Raw genomic sequence first — 22,877 nt, 5'->3', positions numbered from 1 at the left:
GCTTTGTGCTGACAAAATGCAGTTTGTGTGTGGAAAAATATCTGCTTTTTTCCCAAAACCTGTGATTGTTCATTAAAAAAAGCCTGACCTTCATCTCTCATGACTTATGATGGTTGCACATTTGCCACAGTGCCCGATTTCCTTTCACCAAAATAGTAGCTATAACCCCTAATGCTAATATATGAGATAAAGCTAGCCAGTTATTTGTGCCTATCAGGTTAAAGAAGACAAACTGTTCTGCCCTTAGTTTTGGGGGGTTTAAACCACGGATACACTCTCATTCTATGGCAAAGAAGCAAAAATCTGTCAAAGTAGTTCAGGTGAAAAGTTTCAGAGACAATGCACACATTTATGGTTTTTTTTTGTCATTGTTCATGAAGACTGCTGCTCTTAGTGGGAGAAAGGAAAAGGCTAACCAGATGCTCAGCACAGCCCAGGTCAGCACACTGGACAATGGTCAACTCCGGGCACAGCAAGGAATCTAAGGGCTATTTTTGGCAAAAGAGAAAAAATTAGCAATTGCAACTCCATCCAGAAACTCAGGGGGGAAAAAAAAAGATGCCCATTTGTTCAGATGCGGTATGTTGAGCTTTCTATCACTGCAGATTACTATGCTTATTAATTCTTTGTTCGCCCTCGGCTATTCAAGACACGTTTGGCACTGCCCAACCCGTCTGCTTTTCTGAGCCCCAAAGTATCGCAACTTTCGTTCCAGCCTTCATGCTGCCTCACTTCAAGGAATCTCTGCATTTCCACGCTACCAAATATACTACATCATACCCACAGTCAACAATTAAAATGAATAAATAATTCAAGTTTTGTAAGAATTAAAAAGTTAAATTGTTAATGAACACAATTATTTCTATTTTGATTACTCAATGGGCTTGTTTTTAATGCCAGTATTACTTAATGATCAGAGAAGACACATGGGCCTTCACCCTCCCTTAGCAGCTACATCCTAGTACCATCGCTTCAATTTTTGGAGGTGTGCATCTCTCTCTCCCAATAACTTTTGCATGCACCTCTTTGACTTTAACACGTGAGCTGCACCAGGGTTTTTTTGCCCCATTAGGCGTATCTGTTCAGGACAAACCATCGTGCCCTTTCTCCCCTCACCAACATCACCAAAGCTGCTTCTGCATTGAAACATGTGTGCGCAACACTGCGCTGGTTTTGCCCTCAAGCTGCTCGGCAACTCTGGCCCAACCTTGCAGACCTCCACCCATGCTTCAAATCCCACCCGGCGAGCATTACCACTAGCAAACCTTCCCGGGATAGGGCCTCCAGGGTTTAACGACAACCAGCCCAGGCTGGAAATCAAGTGGCTCCTCCTGACCTTTCCTGTTTTTGTCTAGCTGGCCCTGAAACACCAAGATTGCAGTAACTATTGCGTGGTGCTCCCAGAAATAAGAGGGACGGGAGGTGATGCTGCCAGTGGCTTTTCCCAAATGCTACATGGTACCGACGCTGAAAAGCAGCTCAAAGTGGCAGGCTAAGGATGAGAAGTTGTTTCTTGCTCCTTCCTCTGCTAACTGTTCAGATGGTTGGACTTTGGAGGAATGCCACGCAGTATTTCCAGACCACTGGCTGATGCTGTTTTTGTTGCCAGGCTAGGTCACCCAAAGGATCTTTACTTTAATAGTACTAAAGTGCATAAACTGAAATACTGTTGTATCACCTAGGATTACCATCCCACAAGAGTATTATTTCTTCCCCTTTAAAAGCCTTGATGGCTAGAGACACAGACAAACCCTCAAAGGTACTTAATGCTTAAGATTTTCCATGGGTACTAGGTGCGCAAATGCTCTTGCACATATGGGTCTTGGCACACCAGGAGCAAGACATCAGCATCGCTGGCCCTTACTCCTTCCTTCCCAACTCCATCTGCCTTAGGTTGCTAAAATCATCCAGAACTCTGGCTAGAAGATATTTCCAAACAGGAGGAGGGCAGAGAGAGAGAAGGGAGGGGTGTCTATGTAAAAACAGGTTGATGAAAGCAGAACTAAGTGCAAGGAGACTGACTCATAGTTATTTACATTTTTGTCTGAAAGCTCTGCGAGTCATGCACATTTTGACTTCTAAAACCTCGTATGCACTGTCTTCTGTGCCAGAGTAATCCTCTTTTTAGAAAAAAAGTATTCTGTATTGTACTGCAAGCCCGAGCAAGACATTTTTCTCCTCCGGTCCCTTTCAGGGCTTGCTCTGCTGTCCTTCACACAGTACTACTGCTGTCCTGGCAGCAGTAAGAGCAGGTTGCTCTCTCACTGTATTCTCTGAAGCAGTCAATGCACTGGCCTCTCAGAACTGGTGGACACTAATCCAAAGACTTGATTTGCTTCATTTTGGCATTTCCACAGTCATCCTTTACATATAATTCACTTTTTAAAATTTAAAAGTATTATTCTGTATTTTGCTGGTCGCTTCCATATTGCTTCATTCAAAATCCAGAAAACAGTTCAAATAAAATCAGAGCTTAAGTGCAAACTAACTTTCCAGTGAACTGCTATGTGCGTTTTCTCCAGTCCAGTGTCTTTCTTCCAGTTTAAAGGACCCTTCCCACCACCACCCCACAGAACACCAGCAAACTTCATGAACCACAGTAAACTCTCCAGTCTCCATCTTGTCCTCAGTGTTGCCTGACAGCATCCCCAACTACTTTCATGATCACAAAGAAGAAAAAGAGGGAAGAATCTGTTTGGGTCTTTTTATATATCTATATTCAGTAGGTATAAAACATGAAAGCAAAGCTTTTTGCATACAAATCCTGATTCTTGGCCTTTTAGCTTCAAAAAGAGCATGTTGGAGATGTGTTTTGTTAATTTTTTTCTGAAAGGACTTTTATGTTTAAAGTATTTGTCGTATTGACACATGTACAAAAATGGTCATGTCACGCACCAGCATTCTGAGCTAAAGTCTCTGTTGTTAGAAGTGGCACAAAATCATGGTGTGGCTCAGAATAAGGGGTTAGCCAGATATTAGAGTCACATCATCATTTCTTGGAAGGCCACGATGAAGATCTGAATGACTATGAAAAGCCAGGTTAGCCATTTTCAGTTGCTGGGCTAGAAAGTGTTAGAGAAAGAAATTGGATTCTCAATCCCAATTATTATGCTATCCCACATGATATAAAAATTGTCCATTTTTTTCCCCCCAATGGAAACTGCATCAAGACTTCCAGGAATGCTGAACAGACTCTCATCAGTTCCTGCCGAAAGAAACAGACTCTGTGTGACCTTCCCTACAGTGTCTGGGTCGGATCACTGAGAACTAGCTCGACAGCAGGCAACACTGCCACTGGCTTTACTGGTATCGTCTGGCTTCTCCGACCGTCGGACCCTCCGGATCTGCAGCAAGTGAGAAAGGCCAGGTTGTACTCTTCTTTCAGTCTCTTTCCTTCCTTCCTTCCTTCCAGGTTCCCAACCCAATCTGCAAATGACTCCAAGACGTCCTTTTACTTGGAAATATCAAAAATGAGTGAACGGGCAAGAAGAGGAAGCTCATGGGAGAAAGAAAGGGAGGGGGAGAGAGAGAAAGAGTGAGGCAGCTAGAAGGGGTTGCCTTTCTGCTTCTGTAAGACTGTGGTTACTACACCACCGTATTTCGGTGTCTGTAGGGTGGCGGGGGCAGCACAGTGCCAGGCTTCAGGGAGAACTCGGAGAGGTATTCGGGATTCTCTGCCACAATAGGCCGGATCCGTCCATTCTGTTTGTAAAAGTATTTTGTGCTGTACTCTTGCAGGTAGTCCGGGTGCTGGAGGGTGCTTCGTGGGGGCAGGCTGTGATTCCAGTAATCGGGGTTGTCAAAGGCCTTCTTGGCTTTCTCCGGCAAATTGTTCTTCAGGTACTCGGTGCTTTCCAGGGTGTTTGCAAAAGTGTTGAGGTACAATGGCTCGTTCACGTACTCATCCTCTGCTTTGGGCTGCCCGTTTGGAGCGTTGTGGTACTCTGGGTTGTCCACAGCTTGGAGATCTCCATTCTTTCGTCGGGAGACAAAWGGGTTCTCTTCCACTGGGTTCAGGTAATCTAAGAAAAGATAAGAAATAAATCAGCAAGCAGGGAGAGTAGCCCATCCACGCAGCAAGTGTCATTTTTCTGTTATTCTCAGGCTATACCAGAAGCAGCACACTGACTTGTCCCTCCTTCCACCTCAGCTGTTCTCCCAGAYGAAGTCAGGTGCCAACTCTATTGAACACACACTTGGTAAAAGTGAAGAATTTACAACCTAAGCAAACAATGAAGGTTAAACTGAAGAGCTAGGACTCCAAGAGATGATGTGAGTCATCAAAAATGTACACAAAGCTGAAAACTAAACTGCAGCTCTCGCTAAGCCACAGCCCAGTGGCTTGCCTGATCCTGGCTCTTCTCTCAGAATATGATCTAGAGAGCTGAACATGCAGAGCTACTTCTATCTCTGCTGCTGACTCTCTGTGCAACCTTGGACATATCAGTCAAACCCCCTGCTCCGCAGTCTTTCCACCCAGAAAGCTCTACAGAAATCTTGGTTAAGCCTCTCTGCACAAAAAACATCCCCAAGGGCTAACTTCTAAGACAGCTTCATTTCTAATAGAACAATTTGCCTGATTAAAAACCTTCCACCCCTGAAGGACAAAGAGCCTTGAAGCATTATGAAAAAATGATTCAAATGAGCCCTGGGAAGGGTACAAGAGAGTCTTAAGTTAGCACCAAACCAGGAGCTGGAGCAGGTTACAATTGTCTTAAATGACTTTCTGTGGATTAACACCACAAAAAATTGTAGCTGAATTGTAGAGAGGTTTTAAGGCACATGGAGGTTGTGTGGAAAGGAGAAAAGAGAGCCATCGGTGGGGGGAAGAAGCATAAAGAAACTGGCTGTCCAGGACTGGCACGTCCTAGGGCACACTTCACTAAGGTCCCTCCAGTGGTCACACACAGGCTACTGAGACATGGGGCAATGGACTTGCTGGGCATCCTGTCCCGTCTTGCTCCCTGTAAAACACTGTCGCATTGCAAAACATAACCTTCAGCTCTGGTTTTCTCCAGAAAGGGGCCAAAAACACTAAATGCAAATGTTCAGGTCAGGCTTAGTGAGAATCTTTTGGACCCACAGCTAAAACTAACCATTTGCTTAAGAAATCTGCTGAATAGAGAGAARTTTGGCACTAGTTTAAAATTAAAATAGCGCTCAAGTTCTTTGCTGAATCTGAAAGGTGGAACAGGCACATGCACAAGAGCATAGTGAGACCAATGTGGCATTTACATTYACATTAATTCGTTTTCTTTAAAGCTATAGCAAAGGTTTGAAAGCAAATTACTAATGACACATCCCCTTACATCAGAATGACTGCTGTCGCTATTTAAAAAGAAAAAAAAGGAATGAAGGAAACTGGGAAATGTAGCACCCTAAGCTGGCACATATCTAGGGAAACTCCACCTTGCGGTGATGCTCTCTCTGAAGCACATCTTGTGCTTTCAGTCCTAGACTTCTCGTGGGTATAAAATGCCACCTTTGTGTATTGGTTCTGTGACATGTTCAACATGACATTTACTGAGCACAATACCATGAAAAAAAAAAAAAGATGATCAATAAACAAAATAAAGTGAAGACTAGGGTTGGCCAAAGCAGGATCCTTTTCTTGAGAATTACCAAATATTTGTGTTTGCATAAGCTGGGTTTTTGTTTTCTGACTCCTCTCTCTTGTTCCTTCCCAGAAACAAAATTTAAAGGGGAAAAAAACAAAACTTGACATTTGGGGACGTTTGGACTTTTTAAACAAGAAAATTAAGTGAAGAAAAATGAATGCCATTGCAAAGAAATATCAAACAAGTCAGAATGTTTCACTCTTGCTGAGTTAGTTAATAAAGCCATTTTTGGTGAARAGCTGCTGAGCTGGAAAAAGAGAATGCAGTCAGACTAGAGGAGGACCGTCTCTGAAAAGACAAATTTTTACCTGTTTTAGGTTTGTCTCGCATCGGCGTCATGTACCCGTCCTCATCCAGCTCTCCCCGGACGACCCGCTCAGGTATGAACACCGTGGGATCCGCACTGTACCTCTGGGTGCTGCTGTCCTCTTGTGCCAGGGTTGCCACTTGTTTTCGCAGCGTGCCATTACAGCAAGCGTCATCAAAGAGCTCTGCTGTGGCCCCCTGGGCAACGGGGGCTTCTGGTATGACACAGCCAGGGGCTCTGTACGGCAGAGACACTCCCTGCTCCGCAGCATAGCCGCCATCTCTGTACACAAACTGGTTCTGGGGGAAAGAAAGGACACCATGAGAAGGGGGGCTACAAAAGGACGGGAGATTCAACAGCAAGTCGTGTTTGCGGCTTCTGTGGCTCTCCTGCCACATTTGCTCAGGGCTGCATTACCCATATCTCTATCCCCATCGTCACCTCTGATCTCTGTTTATTCCTGGTGGGCCTATTTTTAGGGGGTCCTGCAGCAACAATCACATGGTCATCCAAACTCTTTGCAAGTCCATTCAGCAGCATGTTTTAGGTTGGCAAACTGTGTTCTTATAGGTACCTCAGCTCAGTGACTCAACCTACCATTTTGCTTGTCAGCAAGCAGGTGCGAGGAAATTTCGACATCATAACCTATAAATAGGAAGGAAAAATGGACAGACTCATCCACACCTGTTACCTAAATGCTTTTTCAAGAAAAGTTGGCAGTCATTTTGGGTGTGGGTCCATAGAGCTTGCAGATGAATCCAGGCTGACTTTACAGGTCCCTGACTATTTGATTGCTTACATACACATTTTGTTCACTGTTGGCTTTTGGGCCATATATGTAGGAAAACAGGGTTGGAAACAGTACGTATGTAAAGTAGGAAGGCAGAAATCCTAAGGATGAAGGTTGAATGTGAAATACTTACTCCTGACATAGGGGTGTAGGCAGGAGGAGGGCTGTGTCCAATTTCACTCTAATAGGAAAGAAAAATGGAGTGATGGATACATAGTAAGAGGTCACATGAATGAAATAAGTCACATGAGCTGTTTGAGCTAATGGGGAGAAACATGCACTACAGTCAGGTTTCCAGACGAGGATACAAATTCAAAGAACTCAATCATGGCACAAGTCTCACCAACGAGCTGTCTGCATCACTTGCCTTAGAGAAGGCTACAGGTTTGCCCTTGTTGGGTAAGGGCAAGTGCCGTGTAACATCCACTGACAGCTCTGTATCCTGCAGAAGTCTTGTGTCTAATTTTTGGAAAGGCAGACTTTACGGAAAGGACAGAGAGTGCGCTCACACTCAGAGAGACTGCAGGGCAGGAGAGGTGCAGAAAGCTCCTCGCTCCAAGCGGAGGCTTCCTTTCCCAGAGACGGAGGATAAAAAGAGGAAGAGGGGGAAGCAGAGGGCAGGAGAGCGCAGGATCATCATTAGATTGGTTACAGCTAGCTTGGGTACCATAGGGGAGGTGATCCCTAAGCTTTGGTAAACCCAAATAGCACAGCACCTCCTGGATATCCTAGAGACCAACGTGCCATGACCCTGCTCTCAACAGCTATCACTCTTCTAACACTACCTCTGCATCACATGCTAGGGGATTTTACCACAAAGTCTAGAGGCTGTACATCAAAGGACCCAGGCAGAGATCTTCACTTTCATATTGGTTTCTGGATCCATCTTACAGTGCCCTGCGGACCTTGAACTGCTGTAATGTCACCAGCACAGCAGCTGCATTTATACCTGTTACTGCTGGTCAAAATCAACACATCCTTAGTGGAGGAATCAATGATTTTTAGAGGAAAATCAAAATGAAACAAAATGTCATTTTTTTGAATTTAAGAATCAGTTCTTCATGTTTACTTTGTTTCCCATTTTATTTCAAGAATTTCATTGTTTTCCCCTTATCTCCTAGTTGGGGAAGAGAAGAAGTCAGGATAAAAAAAGTCTAAGCTTGAGACAAATYAGAAGAGAAAACTCAGTGCCTCAGGAAAGAAATCCAACCACCCTGAGAAAGCTCCACTTAAGAAGATATCTTACTCATCAAAAATCCATTTCAGAAACACATCCACACTGAGCAACATATCAAACTTCAAAGAAAAAAGACACACATCCTCCCACAGTAAGGACAGGATGTACTACAGCCAAGCTTTCCTTTATAAACTTCTTGCCAAAAGATCAGGAAGTCGGAGATGATGGTGACTGTCTAATATCTTTCTTCATAAAAACTTGCATATCCACTTGCACAGAGTTTTATCAAGCATGAGCAGTTTTCGGTTGAAATGGTTTAAGCTAGATATCTGCTTCAGGCAAAAACCTTAAAAAAAAGGCACAAATTTATTTTAAATGGATTTTGGCTGCCTGGCTGAACACCCCTCTGGTGATCAAAAATATGCTGATTTGCTCATATTAGAAATATCCCTGCAGCCATTTTGTTACTCAAATCTAACACCTTCTGTTTCCGAGGTGTAAATTTGGTGGATGAACCATTGTTACAGATATACGTTTCCCCATCCCCATGAAAGTTCATCCATATTTAGCTAAGTTATGACCTTCTAAAAAAGACTTCAGGTTGCAAAATGCAAAACTGCAGGGAAAAGCTTGGTCAGCTGAATTGTCTGTCTGCACCCCTACCAGCAAGGCCTGAGCAGGACTTGTTCTGTAGCTGTTTTTCTCTGGGGAAACTGGGTGCTGGAATGAAACGGAGGAGAGCGTCTCTCCTGCGGCCTCAGTGTACCCCTGCCAATGTCCGAGGAGAGGAGGAGGAGGAGGAGGAGGCTGATGCCAGCTGCAGAGCTAGGGCAGAGCTAGGGCTGTGCAGCAGGAGACGGCAGAGGATCTGGTCGGATCAGCACGGAAACTTGTCAGGGCTGCCCCATTTGCGTGTGGTCTCCTTTGCTATCCTCTGGCTGGGTGAGCCTTACTACAAAAACTGGGAGAAAGCTGGGAAGCTGCTGTGCTTCTTCTGCCTCCCAGGGCCAGGCGAGGCCTCCCGTCGCACCGGTCCCTAAGACAGAGTGCAGCGTCTGTATGGAAGAGGCGTCTGGAGGACAGTATCAGGGCTGCAGCGCCGCTCTTCAGGGACACGGACAGTGGTGGCCGACTCCTCTAGGAACGGGGTGACTTTCGTTGCTACCCTAATGCCACCATGTATTAAAGCCATGTGCACTCATCTCCACGCAGGAAGAACAGCCAAGAAGAATGCCCAAAAGGGGAAGGAAGAACAAAGTCAGCGGTTGCCTGGCTGAGATCATCACACCAAGGAGAGAAAAGACCATAACAGAAAAGGGAGCAGAAGACACTTTATCAGAGATTAGTACTTTTCTTAAAGGGAACAGACGCCAAGGTCAGCCATACACATCTGGATAAAGACTGTGCAGCCAGCCCCTAACTTGGCAGTCTTCTGCAAGAGGCTCCTTTGGGGAGTGGGGGATCCCTCTAAACAGGGCACACAGTGGAAACTGGAGACGCTCTGATCGCAGAGGCCAGGCATCTCTGATCCCTCTCTCCTTTCTCTGCACCAAAGATTTACTGCAACTTGTTACGAAACATGGGCAAGGACAGGTTACAACTGAGAACGTGTTAGATAACTAGGTAACTCCAAGACTGTCAGATGCTAGAGGCTATGGAAGACTCCACTGCAGGAGACTTTTGCTCTGCCTTCTCCTTGCCCTCCRAACTCCTACTTATTTGAATTCATATTTGAATATGAATTCTCCATAAAGATGGAGAAGGAAAGAGACTGAAGACAGGTAAGCTATGGTCCATGGAGAGTGATGAGGGTTTAGGCAAACTGATGATTACAAACAAGATCCAGAGAAGAAATACAAACTGGTGACTAAAGACCATCATCACTTTTAACAGTGAGGAATCCAAAGCAGGATGGGGAATCCTCCAGCTCCTTGTAAAGGTTCCCTGGCTTTCATCCTTCCTTCCTGCTGGCTGGGAGGCTAGAAAGAAGGATTTTGCTTTTTTGGCTTTAAAGGTGGCTACGGGCCTCCAGATTGCACAAGAGTCAAAAGAGTGAAAAGCAATACAGAGTTACTAATGAGTTACAACTAAATGCAGGTTACAACTAAATGCTGCTGCCCAAATGAGAAGTATGTATCCACTTTCCATAGATATTAAACAACTGAATATAATCACTCCTCTTCTATTCAGTACTACACCATGGAATATTACTCACCTTTAATTTACATCTTTTTATTCTCACAGAGGCAGTCCCATGAATTTCAGCTTGTGGCTCCTAGATTAATAAGAGAAGGGCTGTCTGGAACTACTTTTAGTTCAGAGCCCAGAGTGATTATAGATAACTTAGAAAAAGCAAGTTGTTTGCCACTGGGCTTGACTTCACTATACAGGGCTAGGTACCTCCCTTGGTAAATGTTTTAGAGGATTAGCACCTTAAGAAAAAAATACTGTTCTCAGATAGCCATATTATCTATCCATGGACATACTTTGCTCCACCCTCCTCACAAAAAACTAAACCCACCATCCTATCTTTAGATATTCTTGGCTGTAATTCCAACATTTAAATACATACTAAGCAACTGTAACAACATAATAACAGGCCCTCTTAGAATAGCCCTGTCCCAAGTTATCAGGAGAGAATGGACTAACATTCCTGCATTTATTGCTATTTTTGCTGAGAAGACCCTCCCCAGCCAGTGACCTGCCATCTAAGATCACAGCAATGGTATTTTCTTCATGCCTCCCCTTTAGCTCCGTCCTAAACATAGCTGCCTTGTAACGTGCTTAACACAGACCCTTGCAGCTCGCCTCTTCTCCAAAGCACTTGTGTCTGCACACTTTTTTAATCCTCTACTTTTTTTCCTTAGGAGTTAATACTCTGTGGCCTCTGTTCCAAAAAAGGAGGCAAAGAAAACAGCTGCGGTGCCAACCAGTGGGGCTGAAAATGTGATATAATTGTTGAAACGCCTTTAAATTGCCTGCTAATTGCAACGTGATGTCATCATTTTGTAGACTTCCAAGATAAGTTTTTGTACTGCAAGCCTCAGCCAACTTTTACTGGTCAGTAAATAAATCACACTGTGGGCAGAAAATACATTTGGATCTTGACAAGTAAAACTTAAATAGCTTGATTTGTGTGCGTGATCCAAGTTAGTTTGCTGCTTAACTTTTTTGGTCCTGTTGTTTTTTTGCATTTTAAATACTGGCTGTCTTGAAAAAAGGAGCTGATGACAAAAGTCATTTTACTTCTGTAACATGTTCCTTTCCTGAGAAGAGCCAGGTTTTGGGATTTCTCATCACCTGAATGAACAAGATCTCCCAGCCTGTTGAGATGGACAGGGTCCTCCGAGGCTGGTTGCTCAAAGCCTCTTTTAAAAGTCTCAACTTGCATACTAAAAAACAAAAGGGGGGAAGAATCAATAATCRCTCTCTTTGAAACTGCAATATACGTTACATCCGTTAGCTTTACACTGCACGCATCCATCTACATTTAAACTCTAAGCACCATCCAGAAGGAACCTAGCATTTTTACCTGCCCATGAGCAGTCGTACACCAGAAATGCCTAAGATTTCATTCTTTATACTACATGATTGAATTTTAGGCACAAACATGACATCAGGGAGAAAAGATAAAAAACAAGCAAATGTCCCCTAAAGCCTTTTTAAAGGGACTTTGGTATTAAATACCAGTGACATATCAGCTATTATAACTGCTAACGTTTGTGTAAAATGAGCCTTGATAAAAGAGAGGTAAATAACACCTTTGTGAATATTGGCTTGTGTTATTGCTTTCTATTCATTAATTTCATTTTCCAATTCCTTGCCTCTAAAGTCTCCCAAAGGCAAATATCTCCTTTTTTTATAGCAGGGACATAATACTTTTCTGGCTGCATGTTAAGCTGTAATGAAATCAAAGCCATGCTGGGCCCTGCCGCTCATATTTATGCAGCCGTGTGAATACGCCTCCGCTGTGTCTCTTACTAGTCAAGCCTGGCGTCCCGTCTGGGATATGGCATCCGGCGCAGCGTTCCTCCCCGGCCTGTGCTAGAGCTTGTCCCATCCCTACGGGGCCACAGCCGCCTTCGAAGCTGCACCCCCAGCCTCGCAGGGGGAGGAAGCTTTGCAGGCTGCTGCCRCGGGACTCGGGCGCTTGTCCCCAGACAGGCGACAGCTTTGTTCGCCAACGTGATCCCGCAGCCCGTGCCTCGCTCGCTGGCACGGCCTCCCAGCGGCGCCCTGCCTGCTGGGGAGCCCGTGTCCTCTGTCGCCCACCCAGACCTGCGCACGCATTTGATACGGTTGCGTCATTATTACCGTCTCCTGTTTTTAAGCACCTCTAAGTTCACAAGTGAGAGGTTTTTCTTTGCTAAAGGCAAGGCTCTGCCAGCCTCACCGTACACACACACATTTGCACCAGCTCTCGTTGCTGCACCTATTCACACAAAAAACAAATTCCCTTTCTCTCCACTATCTGCTCTCGTTTGCAAAAAAACCCCAGTCCACAAAGCAGGYGTGAAATCCTGAAATCCTCCCCCTTCGTGCAGCGATGCTCCCCACGCGTATGGTCCCTGGCGCAGGCTCCAGGCAACCCAGCCATTCCCTGTTCCGAGCRAGCTCTGCCGCGCGGCTTTGCACCGCTTCCGTGGCGGGCTGCTCGCCCCAGGAACCCCTCACCTTCCTCCCTCCTGCCCCCCGGAGCTGCTGACCTGACTGGACACCAAGTCAGCACCGAGGCTTGAGCCTCCAAATTGCTGCCTCCCAGCACACCAGGGCAAACAGCTCTCGCTGCGAGCGCAAGGCTTCAGCCGTTTGGTTGATTTATGCGAGCGGAGCCGGCCCAGCAGCCCGGAGCAAACGCCAGCTACATGTCAAGGGAGCCGCCTGGTATTTACAACTGACCTGAACTGAAAGTCAGACTGGAAACAGCCCCCCAGGAGAAGAGCCACCTCTGCGCAGGAGCGCTCCTGCTTCCTCCTGACCGCACAGCTAACAGCTTACTCTGCCTTGCTCCGCAGAGCAAACACGTCCGAGACGAAAATCAGGGGAAAGAAACGAAAATGTCCACCAGAAAATCACCGTGCAATGCTACATAGAAAGGAAATGCTGTTTGGATAGTGACAGCCAGAGGGCTTTGCAGACCTCTGGAGCTACCTGGTCTAAGCCCCTGCTCAGAGGAGGTCCATATGTAAAAAGAAAGGATTAGATGGTCCCCAGGCCTGTACAGTTAAAGCACAGCAGTCCCTGTGGCTGACAGAATGTCCGGCTACTTTTGACTCCCCAAATTTGATTCCAGGTCTGTGATATCTGACCGAGCAGGCACCCACTTGCAGCTTGGCTCGACAAATCCACCGTGATGCTCAACTGTGCACCTCCACGGTGCCGAGTCCGAGCTGCTCCATCAGCGCCCACGTTACCCACTGAGCTCCGGCAGGGGCACGTCAGGGAACCTCCCTTAGGAGAAAAGTTTCCATTCGTGGTGCTGGAGCCACACCAAGAAGCGGCAGGAATGATACCCTACGCAGGACAGCCAGGTGCCAAGCAGCGGGCACAGCATCCCAGTGGGCGAGCTCTGGGGCCCCTGAGAGTGCTTGAACTGAGGTTGTTAAAACAGGTTAGCTTTAAGCAAGTCTCAGGGCACATGTRAAATTAGGTCTATTGACTTACACAGGAGCAGATGACTCTCTGATCAGCTTTTTTATCACACCTGTCTCCTGCTCTAGAGAACATCCATGAGACTATGTGAGCTCTCTGATTTATCTCCTTGTTCATCTGATTTCAGGGAAGTGAAACTTGTTCACAAAAAGTACTGTCCTGCTTCCCAAGTGTGGAGCAATAGGCAAACCAGAGTAGCTTCTGCAACATCTAAAAGCGATGTAATCTGCAGATGTGCTTGAAACAAGCAGTACTGGGAAAACTGCTGTCAGAGTTGCTTCATTCATCGACCCCCTCTTTAACGTGCCCCCCCACTGCAGAACCAGCGAAACGGCAGTGACCGCGGAGCCCTGGGCTGGGAAGCCGTCAGTTCTTCATGGCACTGGTGGGGCACAAAACCTTCACAGCCCAGGCTTCCTCACGCTCTCTCTTCCCTCCGATCGGGGCTCCTGACCCTACTTAAGAAAGCTCCACTGTCCCTGGGCACTTCCAGTAGGACTATGAAGAAAAATTCCCGTTAGTGCCACTGCCGAGTGACACAGCTGGGCACTAGGAATGGGTCACTGCTGACCCCTTGTGTCACTGCAGCCCCAAGAGAAGCGACCACAACACCCTGGGGATGCACATCCTCTGAGACGGGTTTGGCGTGTGTGTGYATAGCTCTCACATCGGCTATTTCAGGCACACAAACAGAAATATGGCCCACCTGAGTTAACGTAGCAAGACAGGACATAAATTTCTCCAGCGAGAGGGAAGGAGAGCCTGTTATTCAACAACAAAAATAAAAGGCAGGAATAATATACACAGGTTGCGGACAGTAGCTTTGCAGCAATATACAATGTCCTCAGCTCAATGGCAGTAAAGTTCCTTTGGGGATCAATGAATCTCGATTAGAAATTATGAACTCCCAGTCCTTTTTGCAGCATTACCCTTCTTCAGAAAATGTGTAAACATTTTAACTTGAATGTTGAGGCACCTCGAGTGTAGAAAAGACTGTAAGCACCCATCTGTGTTAGCCGAAGCACTTGCTCCAGTCTCTGATGACTGCTTCTTGCAAAACCAAGATACAGCCCATCCAATTTACATCAGTGAGAAAAACAAAATAAAAGAAACACGGAACAAGTCTTCTCTGTATATAAGCTTTTTCAGCCCATTGCCTGTCAGAAAATAAAGGAAATATTTTCAGGCAGCCGGAGCACTAACTCAGTTCATAAAGGTTGCCAGTATCATATGGATGTRCCAGCTCATGTCCTGGCAGTACGGTGGGTTTAAGCCATTCCTGAACTTGTTCAAAATCAGTATAGACACATCACCAGCGACCTGGGTCCAGTTCAGTACTGACTTACGTCATAATTTCGGGTGAATCTCCTATACCTTCTCTTGCACAATTTTCCCTCCTAACACCTGTCTGCCTTTTTTTAGAGCAGAGACAGTCCTACATATGCAGTGGAATGCTCAAATATGAATATATTCTCCTAGTCCTAATATAGGATGGACTGTGAACAGTAAATGGCATACATCATGGGAGAATCAGGCCTAAGATTCTTGATAGAGCAGTATAGGAAATGAGATACCTAAATACTGCACAGAATATTTCCTGTGTTGTTACCGGAAAAGCCTAGACTCTGATCCACATTTTCTATCCAAAACCTTACCAAGTAGGAGAATCAAAGATTACAAGACTGATGAAAATAACCTGTTAAGAGCTGCATGCTGGGGCCACATAAGTCCGTTTTCAGGCACACTGATGAGGAAACGCAGGTGAAGTGCTCTGCGGCAGCCCCCTCTCCTATAGCTGCGCCAGGAATAAAAGCCACCTCCTGCTGTACTGGCTTAAAAATCCTCCCTGGAGACTCCCCTGTCCTCCAGACCTGGGAAACCTTTGTCCTTCCACCCTTCAGAAAGGATGGCAAACAGGCTTCAACTGGCACAATATCGAATTTGATAAGAGCATGACAGAGGAATAAAGATGCAAGAATTCCTTTTCCCTCTTTATTTTATATTAATGCAAAGAGAGCATCAAACAGGCAGGAGAGCYGCAAGAGAGGCAGCTTGCATGCGTCTGTCCTTCTCCTTCCATCGCTTTGACTCCCATATCCTTCCTGTCACCCGTGACTAGTTTTCTGTCACTCCATTTTTAATACACAGCCCAAGACGTTTTACAGTAAACGGCACCTTCCGACACTCGGCCGATTCCTCCCCAGGTCAGCAGAGATGACATGCAGTTTCGCAGCTATTCCAGCAATTCCCTGGGGTGGCGAAGGGTCAAGGTGCTGCTCCTGCTCGTGCTCTGCGGCACCTGCCCAAGCCACAGGAGCGCCAGCAGCTCCTTTTCCATACARACCTCGAGCTCTGAACCCCCCAGAGAGGGACCTTTGAAAAGGACGGGGAAGGGGACTGAAACCACAGCACGGTCATGATTTGTGATTGCGACACGGCAGACCAAAAAAAAGAGAAGGCACAAAAGCAAGCTGATGAGCAGCACTCGGAGCAGCAGCCCCCGCCRACGCCGCGCACCACATCGCCATCTTCCCCGCTCTGTTTTATACAGTAATCAAAGGATATTCTGAGCCTCTCAAAATGCCATCAGCCCTCATTGAGAATGAAATAGAGCACATCTCCACTGAAGACTTTACAGCAGTAATCATTACAGCACGCTGGCCTGAACAGGGAGCTCTTACAGACAAAGATGGGTTTTAAAAATAAAATAAAAAAGCCTTCCCAAAATCTGAATAGAAACTTGATGATAATCTCCCAATTTTATTATGCAAGGGGGAAAAGAAACCCATAATTGTGCACTCTTGGTCTCTTCTAGCAAAGAATAGGCTTCTTGATGAAATGCTGAGTTGATTTAGAGCAGGGCTGAGGTTCTGGAGGCAATAATACTCTAAAAGAAATAACCATCCAACTGATTTGGATAAAATAATCATTTTTTAACATTCTAAATCTAAACTTCAGCTGTGCTCCCTCCCACTTCTCCCCACCACATCTTTGGAGAGTCTTTTTATACCTCCGATAACCTTTTTTTCCCCTGCCCAACACCCCCGCCCCCCAAGCACAGCATTCAGCAAGGGCAGACTTTACGGCGGCTAACAAAAGGTGGCTGAGGCTGCGCTGGCTTTCGCCCCCGCCAAGCGTATGTTTAGAGCGCGCGCACGTGGCCCGGGATGCTGCCGAGGCCCCGGCACCGGGCGCGCTAGGCGCCGGCCGGCAGCCCCACCGCCGCAAAGCCTCGGGGCACCGCCACGYGCCCTCCTGAATCACTATCCCTCGCGTTTTCAGGGGGGCTTRTTATTTTAATCAAATCACGAAAAACGATTCCACAGAAATTGACATTTTCCGCGAGCAGTTTCTGGTTTACAGCCAGTCGCTCAAGGAAAAACTTCCCCCAGCTCTCAAAATTATTTCCTGACTCTTAGTCCATTTCTTCCATCTACTGAATTATGCARAGTTGTTTAGCTTGCTTTTTTCCAAGAATGCCTCATCAGTGCAGCGTGGAAATATTTATTACTTACTTTCTTTACATCTATTGACTTTTTTCTTTTCAGGAGAGAAAAGAAAGTGGATCAGCTGTGAGCTCTCTTGACTGTTAACACAGCCAGCAGCTATTCATGGATTAAACAGATGCTGCTTGATTTTAAACCAGTTTATACTAAAGCTCGATAAATTTACACGTCATACGTCAAGGTTCGATGCAATATACAGCTACAGTCTCTTCCACCGATCCCTCTTCCTTTGCTGGAGGAGTTAACTGGGAGTAGGTCTTACCTGGGAGTCCTGTGACCTGCTGATTTGTTTTTAAACATACCTTAAATTTGTAGAAAGGATATGTTCAAACCAAAATGCCATAAAAAAACTTTCAGAAAGTCTCATTAAATCTATATGCCTGGATTCATGAGCCTGAATGTGATGGAAAACAGCTAACACATTAAAAAATTCTTGTTTTAAGGCACTTCACCAGCAAAAGCATGAGGCAATTTAGCAAGTTGGTCCTGATAATCTTATTCAGGCTGAGAAGGGCTTAGTCCTCGAGAAACACCACTGATTTCAGCCGGCCCAGTTACAAAGCAAGAGACTAATTGCCATAAAGCACTTTCAAAGACTACTCTGTCAAGAGTTGAGTATCACATATTCTGTTTGAGTCCTACATATGAATTTTCTTCCTTTTTCCTCTGGCAAACTTAGCATATTTGAAAAAAGTATTTCAATACCCATATTCTAAATATATATATTTTGTGAGAAGCTTTCCTTTTTCATGTAAATTATTACAACTGAAGAAGTTTTCCATCTAATGTATTTTACAGTGTATTTTTTGTGTGTTTATTTCTACTTTGTTCACCCTGAGCAATGAAATTAGCCTGGCTAGCACCAGTCTGGGATCTCTTCCTGCTTTTCATGGACAAAAAGCGGCTTTGTGCTATCTGCTTTTCCCACAAAGCCTAAGAGCAGACACACCTTACGGAGTATTTCCCGGAAGAAACACGTTACAGCAGGTAGAACATCTGGGACTGCTGGCTACACACCGACCAAGCACTACCAGCTACTCAAAACTTCCTATTGTGAAACGCAGAGCACAACGAACAGGAGACTCCCACCCCAATACGTCACTAAAACACAGGGAAGCAGAAAAAGAGAGTTTAAAACCCTGAAAGGGAGCTCGGGGGAACTTCCAGAATTACCCTGAGGTTTGACTGTAGCAGTTGCAGTATCTGCCACTCTGTTAAATAGGACTCAACTAGGAAAATCCACAAAATGTTATCATTTAATGAAAGGCATACAGAACAGATTCATAAAAAGTTTGAGTATTCCTAACTAGCCAAGCAGTTTTTGAAGAAGCAAGAGAGCTAATGGGGAGACGCTGTCAGCATAATCTTCTGAAATGTTATCAAACCCTTTGATACAATGTCTAATTAACTTACAACTTCATCTGTTCTGGCATGGGAGGCTTCATTGCAACACTTGCATAAGAAAGCAACAGGGACCGGCAGAAAGGCAAAAGAATGACTACTAAGGTTTTCAGATAGTTTTTGATCACCTCTTGATTATAAGAAGGAAGAATTAATGAAATGGGACAGCAAGTTAAAAAAACTGACTTACAGACTGCAGTAATAAGCATCAAATTTAAGGCAAGTTTTGGTCGTATTAGTTTTGGAAAGATATTGCAGAAGCAGAGAGGTGGCAAACACCACCCAAGATCGACCCAAATAAGGAAGAGACATCAACACTGTTCTGCTTTAACAATGAGCAAGTACAAATGGTACTATCCTGCTTAGCTCCCTGAGGGTGAAAGATTTCCGATAACTGGCAGCTCCTTCATCTAGCACAAAAAGGGTGCGTGGTGGACAGTAACAGGATCCAAACCCTACCTCAGTGTCAGCATAACTGCCCAGCAAGACTTTCCTGAGCTGTGATGCGTTCTGCATCCCAAACAATACAAGCAAGACAGTTTTTCCAAAAAAACCCCTCCAGCTCAAACAGAATTTCTGCACTTGATAGAGAAATTAAGAGACTGGAGTCTCTGGCCTATGTCATGCCAGAAGAGTAGATAAAACGCTTGCAACAGCCCCATCTAGCCTTGGTATCTCTTCCCACAACTTATCTTTGGGATGAAGTAAGGTTTGACCGCTGTCAGCCCCACGTGGCCTGCAGAAAGAGCCAGCTCCAAGAGCTTTGGCAGCAACGACTAACTTCCTCTACTTACAGAGAAAGAAGTGGGGACCAGGAGCRTAACGGAAGGCACTGATTGCTACTAAAGGCCTGGACACATCGTGACTCCCCTTGTCAAGAGGGAAGGAAGCTATAACCGCTGCCGGTTTTCCCCATCAGCAATGGCAATACCTGCATCGCAGCGCCGCTGTGCGGGCCGGCCCCGGGGGAGCGCCCCTCCAAACTGCTTCCCTCCAGCTCTGACTGAGCACAGCAGTGCTTGCTGCTCCCCGCCCTCCCAGGCTCCTATATTTCCATATGCAAGAGAGGCCGTATTAGACCTCGGATCTGATCTTCTACTGCTGGAGCGCTACAGGTGCCTAAGAAATTCATCTTTATTGCCTAAGAGGCTAATTAAGTCACTTAATTCTGGTAGCAATCTCATGGGGTAAACAGTCCCCACTATCCGCGATGAGCTTTGTAAGGAAAGCTGCCACATCCATCTGAAATGGATCTAAAAACCACTTACAACCTTCTCCTTTGCAATTTTGTAATTTTAAAATGCCTATTTTCTAAATTTAGAAATCAAAACAAATTAATCATAGAGATAAGTTCTTGCCCAGCTTCTCTCTGGAATGATGGTCTTACATACAGACATATACAGATATTCAGCCATGAAATATTTCCAGGCCTACTTCCGCCAGAGCAGTCCCAATGGCATACCAGAACCCACTCAGGCAACTAAAAACTGGCTTTTGGGGTACCAGATCCTGCGTTAGCTAATCAGCACAATCTCCCTGGACATATGCATTAGATCCCTTTCCTAAAAACCTACCTTGGTATTTAATTGCAGGGTTCGCAGGTGTTTCAATAATATATAGTGTACAGAATAAAGTTACAGGGACAGCATCAGTGAGTAATAAACAGCATAGACAGTTTTCAGTGGGAATTAGCCAAGGATTTAGAGCCCAAAGTATCATGGGGTATACAGAACGCTTTCTGTACTAGTATTATCTCTGCGCACGCAGGACCGTACTCGTTACAAATACCTGAAGGAATCATCTAATGGCTGTGACTGTAGGACACTGGAGCACTAGCTGAAGTCCTGCGCTTATGCAAACACTGCTGAGGATTCAGCTTATCTCTTGGAAGCACAGAGCTTCTGAAACTCCATATTTCTAGAATATTTCTAGACAACAGAATACAAAAGCTGGAAGAGGCTGAAGAGCTGAAATTGCAACTGAGGAGTTCAGCTGCATCAGTCTCAGGATGGACTTCATAACAGAGGGCCCTGCGAAGGGCCAGAGCATGCCCAGGCTTCAGCTCCTGGCAGTGCCAGTCCCAAAGACAGGCTAGTGCGAAGTCAGTGTGGGTGCGACGGGACTGCTGAAGCTGTGCCTGAGCCTTGCACCTTCAGCAAATCTCAGTAATCCCTGGAGGAAGAAGGATGTGACACTGTCTGGGGGGGAGCTGGAAACCTCCCGGCAGGTTTTCCACCTCCCAGTCTTCTTCCTGCGGGCTGCAGTTCTGTGCTATTAATTCGTATCCAAATAGCTGCAACGCTCACATAAAACTGCCAGTGCGGCACACCCAGAGAAGGAGTACAACAGCATGCCATTAYGTATCTGCCTCTTTCTTTACTGAAACTACAATCAGAATAACTAAGATGGGAAATACAGTGTCTTTCAAGCTTCTGGTCTCTGAAAAAGACATGAAGATCATGTAGTTCTCATCTGTGCTTTGTACTTGACCAAATTGCCTGGCAATCTCCCCATAAAATTTTATTTGCTGGGAACAGTGAACACAAACTGCCTAAGTTGTATCAATTCATTTGGCATTTATGGTAGCAGCAGCACCATAATGAGCTTGTGCAATATTAATATTCACTACACCAAACAAGCATAAATCACAAGCTATCCAAAGGAAACACACAAAAAGACAGAAACAGATAACCTGCACACAGAGCTCTGATGGCATTTCAGTGATGTGGGATACCTGTAGCTGACATCCCTCTGCACTCAACTACATACGGTAGATGCAATATTGCCTTAAAGGAGATACTGTGTATTTTGTTTCAAATCAACATGAATCTTCACCGGAAGAGTAGTTAATGCACCAAGAACCTGACTGTTTTAGAAAAACAACAGACTTAAGCTAATCTGAGACACTGGACAAGCCTCAAAGTTATGAAAGGTAATAATCCTATCACGAGACAGAAGTCAGTCTCCAATGATTCCTGGAGCTGCCATTATAAGTCAGCTAGATGTTCATCAGCAACCTCTTTACCTATCTCCTCTTTTGTCCTTAAAAATGACCCCTCTATAAAGAGGCTCCTGCAATAAAGAAAAGCACCATAAAGACGGAAGGGGTCCAAAAATATGGGGCTTACAGCTGGGTGCAAGCTCCCAGCTGCCCTCTCTGAGGTTACCTAGGTCAGAAGACTCGGCACAGAGTCTGAAAACTTTTGGCAAAGAGTAATACCAGATTTGTTTAAGTGCTTGATTGCTACATGATGCCAGAGGAAAATTCCCATCAGTAGGGAGTTACTGAAAGAAGGATACAGAGTTGCTACTGTCATTAAATTGAACTGCAAAGCTCCCACTGACTTCGGTGGTGCGAGATCACAGTCTCACACCAAGACGGAAATCGTGCGCTGCGGTGAGGAGACATCACATCAAGAATGTGATGGAGCCTCTCTGTGGAGCAAAAATAAAGGCCCGGGCTCCCTTGCTGCAGCTCTGCTGACTTCAAGGGGACTGTGTGTGTACAAGCAGCTGTGACACTGGGGTTTAAAGTTGGGCAAAGACTGTGAGAAAGTTACTTGAATTTTTACATGCTAATAATAAAAAACTTCTGTGTTTGCTTTCCATGAATATCCCAGTGACTGTGTTGGCTGCCCAAACAGCACATTTTAAATAACTCTTTCAGCATATTTACTCTAGAATTTTTGTTGGAATTAATTCCCTGAGCTCCAGCTGACTTCCCTGCTGTTGAAAAGGCAGGTATGTTTTCCTATTGAACCCTTCTCCTTTAAATTTGCCCTAGTGTTTCCGTCATAAATACGGGTGTGAGATGAATCTAGAAAACCTTAAGGGTCTGACTCTGCTCTCTCAATCCTGTGTTGGTGTAAATGGCAGAACTCCGCTGTGTAAAACTAAGTTACACTGATTTACATCAGTGTGAATGTGAGCAGCTTCAAAGGTAACTGTTGTTGCCTCCTTCTCTTCTCAGAAGCTGGCAGCAAAGAAAACAGAACATCTCCAGAGACAGCTAGGAGTAAAATTAACTTATTTCAGACCAGCATCAACACTAAAAATTAACTCTTGTGGCCATAAAGAGGAAGCTTATTGCTTATTGCTAAATAATGCATTATTCTTCCCTTGAAGGCTGGGGAATACAGAGCACTGGAAAGGATAGGGGAAATGCTACATCCTTATTCTCCATCACACTGTCTTCCAGTGATGCAGGAAAAAAGCTACAATGAATCCTGCTCAGCCAGTGGGACCACAACCCAGCCTTTTCCAAAGACTATTCTAATCCCACTGGAATCCCAGTGTCAAAGACTTTTGATACTGTCATGATTCACTTGCACGGGACTCCTCACTTCACTGTGGCTGTCTTCCCTGAAGAAAGGGGGCTCAAAGTCAGAGGCACTCATGGATACAAGTTCCAGGCCACTTTTGTTAT

At 45.3% G+C, this 22,877-nt stretch overlaps 1 protein-coding gene across 1 annotated transcript in view; it reads right to left on the bottom strand.

Moving 5' to 3' along the window:
• Window positions 1-2,400: 2,400 nt before the first annotated feature.
• ERBB4 (erb-b2 receptor tyrosine kinase 4) overlaps window positions 2,401-22,877 on the bottom strand; it is a 380,218-nt gene continuing 359,741 nt past the window's right edge. The window contains exons 25-26 of the mRNA XM_026088236.1: window positions 5,927-6,224; window positions 2,401-4,022 (exon numbers count right to left, since the gene is read on the bottom strand). Coding sequence (XP_025944021.1) covers window positions 3,586-4,022; window positions 5,927-6,224 — 735 coding nt within the window. The 3' untranslated portion in view covers window positions 2,401-3,585. The remainder of the gene's footprint in view (window positions 4,023-5,926; window positions 6,225-22,877) is intronic.

This window comes from Apteryx rowi, unplaced genomic scaffold (assembly GCF_003343035.1).
Source record: "Apteryx rowi isolate R43461 unplaced genomic scaffold, aptRow1 scaffold_12, whole genome shotgun sequence".
NCBI classification, from domain to species: domain Eukaryota; kingdom Metazoa; phylum Chordata; class Aves; order Apterygiformes; family Apterygidae; genus Apteryx; species Apteryx rowi.
Note: the sequence above shows the minus strand (reverse complement) of the source record. Positions and strands in the feature narration are given on the sequence as shown.